The sequence below is a fragment of the Trichosurus vulpecula genome, chromosome 5 (genome assembly GCF_011100635.1).
Source record: "Trichosurus vulpecula isolate mTriVul1 chromosome 5, mTriVul1.pri, whole genome shotgun sequence".
Lineage (NCBI taxonomy): Eukaryota > Metazoa > Chordata > Mammalia > Diprotodontia > Phalangeridae > Trichosurus > Trichosurus vulpecula.
Window position 1 is genome coordinate 267,495,351 of NC_050577.1, and position 5,537 is coordinate 267,500,887.

The 5,537-nt window shown below is 37.9% G+C and overlaps 1 protein-coding gene across 1 annotated transcript; it reads right to left on the minus strand.

Annotated features, from left to right (window-relative positions):
- Positions 1-853: 853 nt before the first annotated feature.
- Positions 854-1,807, minus strand: LOC118850798 (olfactory receptor 6C2-like). The gene has a single exon (XM_036760450.1). It carries the CDS (start codon positions 1,790-1,792, stop codon positions 854-856), a length of 939 nt encoding a protein of 312 aa, XP_036616345.1. The 5' UTR covers positions 1,793-1,807.
- Positions 1,808-5,537: the final 3,730 nt, after the last annotated feature.

Below are 5,537 nucleotides of genomic sequence, written 5' to 3' on the forward strand. Positions count from 1 at the left end.
CTGCATAGGAAAGGTACAACTGTAATGTTACAGGAGATCTGAAGAGAAGTAGCTTGCCTCTACTTGGTTAGGCATCAGTGATCATTTTGGAAAATCATATTGGCTTCCTTCCTGGCCATAAACCTTTTTAGTTTTTATCAGGAAGAAGGAATAAGGAGTCTCTCTATATATGTGTAGACAAACATATACATATTAACATATACATATATATACGTATATACGTGTGTATATATATGTATGTATATGTATGTATGTGTATATATATGTATGTGTATATATGTATATGTATATGTATAAATATATATATATATACACATACACATACATATAAGAAACAGGGAATTAAGTGTTGGGGTGAGGAAAGTGAAGAGAAAGAATAGAAGTAAGGAATATTGGTAACAGGTATGCCTATCAGTAAAAAAGAATGAATATAGTATCAAAGGGATTGGACTAGATGGCTTCTAAGGATGCCTTAGTGGTAGAACTCATTATTCCATACCTTCACCAAATAAGAGCTCCATATAAATGATCTTGGGATGGAAAAATAATTGGTTTTATTAGTCGCAGGTGTGGGGATCGCAGTTTTGTGGGCTGTAGTAGAGAGTGTGGTGTATTTCAAAAGTGATCCTGAAAATGGAGGATGAGGGGCAAAAGAAACCTTTATTATTTGGGGGTTGAAAGGATTTTCAGTTCAAGAGAAAGGAGTTTTGAGAAGGTTACAGTGACTGGACTATGGTTAAATGGTGATGATATGGTTAAAAGGAAATGAAAAAAGGTAATGGAATCCAGGACAAAAGATTAAAGGTTATTTGCATTTTCTCTTACCACTTGGCATCCTTAAGTCAATAGTTATTTATTGCTTTGAGAGGAAGAACATTTTTTTGGCTGAGTCCTTAAAAGCTTGTATCACTTGCTTGTTTCTTAGGGCATAAATTAAGGGGTTCATAACAGGAGCAACTGAAGTTGTGAGCACTGATACCACCTTATTCAAAGCCACTCCTTCTTTTGCAGAAGGTTTGATATAGATGAAGATGCAGCTGCCATAAGTGATGGAGACGACAATCATGTGGGAAGAACAAGTGGAAAAGGCCTTTTTCCTTTGCTGAGCTGAGGGGAATCTGAGAACTGTCCTGATAATGTGTGCATAGGACAGAAGCACAAAGAAGAAGGTGATAATGAGTGTCAACACAGCAAAGATCAAAACCATCCTCTCTATGACTTGTGTGTCTGAGCATGCAATCTTTAATATAGGAAATGCATCACAGCCAAAATGATCAATAATATTGGAGTCACAGAATTCCAGCTGAAGGCCTAAGCTAATTGGTGGGAGTATCATCATTAACCCAGCCAGCCAAGAACTAAGGAGCAGCTGATTACAGACTTTACTGTTCATGATAGTTGTATAGTGCAGAGGTTTGCAGATGGCCACATAGCGATCATAGGACATGGTAGCCAGAAGAAAAAATTCTGTTGACCCAAGAAGGATGACAAAAAATATTTGGGCAGCACAAGCATTATAAGTAATGGTATTGTCACCAACTGATAAGCTGTAGAGATATCTAGGAATATAGGCAGTTGTGAATGCCACTTCTAAAAAAGAAAAGTTTCGGAGGAAAAAATACATGGGTGTCTTAAGTTGTGCATCCATCAGGGTGAGGGTGATGATGATCAGGTTCCCAACTATACTCAAAACGTACGTAAAAAAGAGAAATATGGAAATCAGAACCTTTAGCCATGGATCATCTGTTAGTCCTCGAAGGATAAATAATGTTATTCCTGTATGATTTCTCATCCCTGACTTCTGATGGACCTGTGTGTAAAAGAAGGGAGAGATTAGGTATGTGGAGAAGGGTGACAAAATATATTAGCTCTGGGAATCAGATGAAAATTTCCCAAAGTTGTGCCTGTGTATGTGTGTTTGCTTGTGTGTGCATGCATGTGTGTGCATGTGTGTATATGTGTATGTATATGAATAAACATTTATGTAGCACCTTCTATGTGCCAGGTACTTTTTACAAATATTATCTCATTTGATCCTCATAACAAACCTGAGTATTAGGTACTATTATTATCCTAATTTTACAGTTGAGGAAATTGGGTCAAATAGACGCTAAGTGACTTTCCCAGGGTCACACAGCTAGTAAATATCTGGATCCAGATTTGAACTCAAGTCTTCCTGCTTCCAGACCCAGTGCTCTATCCACTGTCACCAGCTGCCTCTAGAGGAAGGAAGGATCTTGCAGGTGAAAAATGCTAAGCAACAAACATATCCTTATACACATCAGAAGAAAGGTACTTAGAACCCACAAAGCAAACACTATGAAATGAATCATCATAGTCGTAGCTAAAAGGACCCCCACAAAATTTAATAGATTAAAACTGCACTCACACTTTTGAGTCACCCTGGATAAATGCATGTTGTTCTTGTTTCTATTACTATCATTTTTTAATATTTATTATCAAAGACTCTTAGATAGGTGTATAGCTTTGGCCATATGAAAATTTGTTTCTGGGTATTCAACACATTTTCCATTTTTGCAACCTGAAGTGATATGTTGAAGTTTCTACCATTTCTTTGCAAAGTCTACATTGATCAATTATTCTGGGCCCATTATCAGCTTTTTGTTGTTTCTGGTTGCAGTGATCTGATCATAACCATGGACTTCTCTTTCTGTAAACAAATGTGCTCCACTCAGCCCTTTGTTTGTGATTTCTTTGTGGACATATAATTGTATGCGTTTGTGTAGATGTTGTCTTTTGGTTCCATTCTTTGACCCAGAAGTCAACTTCTCACAAGTCAATCCATTTCTCAATCCAAATAAGATTGACTAAGTTCTTATTTATTTTACCACCACTATATGTGTCGTATATATCCCCTTTACTTTACCCACATAGCTCTTATACCAATTCAGGATCCCATCTTTGACACTGAACACTGCAATAGTCTATTTGGGCCTAATTGATTTACCTGCCTCAACTTCCAATCTACTCTCCATGCAACTATCAAAATAGTATTCATCAAGCAAATGTTAAACTGTGTCAGTTTCCTGCTTAAAAAATCACAGTGATTCTCTGTTGCCTTTAGGACAAAATGCCAGCTCCTCTATTTGGCTTTTAAAGTCCTTTCCAATCTGTCCTCACTCTACCTTTCCATGCTTATTGTATATTATTCTTCTTCATATTCTCTCCACTCAAGAAAAACTGCTCTTCTTGCTCTTGCCTACACCTGGCTTTTAAGCTGCTATCCTTTTGTCTTTGAACAGATTGTTTCCCATTCCTGTAATTCACTCCCTCCTCTCCTCTAGCCTGTGGCATCCCCAGCCTGCTTCAAAGTTCAGCTCCAATGTCAGCTCCTATTGGAAGGTTCTCTTGATACCTCAGTTGTTAGTGCCCTATTCCCTGAAATTATTTTGGTTGTATTTTATATTTAATTTAATTTATTTAACACCAATGTGTTCATTCCCCTTAATAGAAGTGTGTAGTCTATTATCCATAAAAGTGGCCCAATTACCCTTGATTAGAATGTAAAATTCAAATGTCTTACTATTCATCGACACATATATATACGTATATATACTATATACGACACATATAGTGGTGGCATCTCAGAAATGACTCGAGTCTTACCTTGAAACATTCGTAGTATTTGTCCAAGTCTTGGGATTTTTTCAAATGGAGTCCCACACTGTCTATCTTTATCAATCCAAAATGAAAATTTGAGACATGCTCATACTTATGTTCATACTTACTTTTCAGACAGTCTTTGCACTTCATTCAGTAGAGTAGCTCCAAAGGTTCCCAGCATGACTCAGTGCTGAGTAATAATGTGTAAGTGGAGGCAGCATGGTGTAATAAGGAAGTGAGTAGATTTGTAATCTTTGAGTCCCAGCTCTGTTACCATGATGTGTTACCTTGGTAAAGTTGTTCAGTTTCAATGAGCCTCAGCTTCCTTATCTATAAATGACTTAGATGAGGTGATCTCTGCATTCTTTTCTAGTTTCAATCCTAAAATTCTAAGTGTATACAAATTTCTGACCATGCTTTGTCTCTAGAACTCAGAATATTACACTCACAGACAGCTCTGGTACTACTTTCCGTTTTCCAGGACATCCAAGGCTACTGGTCAACTTCTCCCCTTACTGATTCTACACCAATAATCTTTCCCACAGATTCTCTTCCTCTTTAAAACTGGGTCATATTTCTCTGTCCTCCTTACAACTGAAAAGAAGATAGGTCAAGCACAAAAAATGGTAATATCAGAATCTGTTTGTATTTCAGAATAGAAGGTCTGATCTGTCTGGGTGGAGAAACTGGTTTCTTTATAAATTTAACATGAATGACAACTAAAAACATTTTGTTTTGTCTACTTAATCTCTTATAGGCTCATGAGAATAGGCAATACACAAACAAAATGGCCCTTAGGGACTTGGGTTTAAGCAGCACTAATGATCTCCTATGTAGTCAACTTTGGCTGGTGTCCACAGACACCAGAGGATGCCATAATAGTATAATATACAGTGCTCACCCATGATGGATATGCAATGAAATGGGCTTCTGATCTCATCACTCTTTGGTATGTTTTCAGAGATTCTTCATCCAAAAACAGAGGAGAAGCTCTTCAGAATTCCCTGTAGCAGGATGGATTTCAGAGGAATCTCAATCACTCTGTGTCTCATGGGATTCTGGGATATGTCATCATCTTCTGTTGCAGACAGTCTTTCTCCCTGAAGACTACTTTCAGCATGCAATATGAGTATTTCAAGGGATTTCTAACTCATTCATGTGGGCAATGCCTCCACACAGTGCAGATCTTTCCCATGCCTTCTCATCTTCCATGATCCCTGCTGTCATGAATGAAAAGCCCCAAAGACAGGTTCTAGGTAATAATCAATATATTAATTAGGCTAGATAATAATCAATAAATTGATAATCAGTGGTTTCTTTAGGTAACCACAGATGCAAAGTGAGGTTCTGAATCATATTAAATCCCTTCTGAAACAGAACTTCCTTGACAAGTGAAACTCAACCCTGATTGGTTGACATTTAATGAGGAGGTGGTCTAAAAGCCTTGAGTACTTCCTGCTGAGAAAGTTGCTTAATGAGGAGAATCAGCGGCATCAAGGCATCTGAGCAGGGGAAGCCATTTACATCCAGACCTCTCTGGCTAGATTTCTCCTTCATGAGCTGAGTTGCCCTAAACTCTAATGGAGGGGATCAAGGACAGTGGGTTCCTCCCCTAGGCAAAGTCTTGTCCAGGCTAGATTCTATTTATACTCTAAACAGAAATTAGGTCTCCCAGTTTTGTGGGGTCCAACTTAACCTAGTTAATGAGCATGTGCACTGGGGGCTAAGAGCCATCTCATCACTCAATCATGCACTTCAGAGACTGACTGACCTTTTCAGGAGCTGGATTTTAACAGAAATAGGAAAAAAAGAGTGGATCACAAATTAATAATTAGTTATTATAATAGTCAGAAGTCTGGAGTTCAAATGTTCCCTCAAATACTGACTAGTTGAGTGACCCTGAGCAAGTCAAT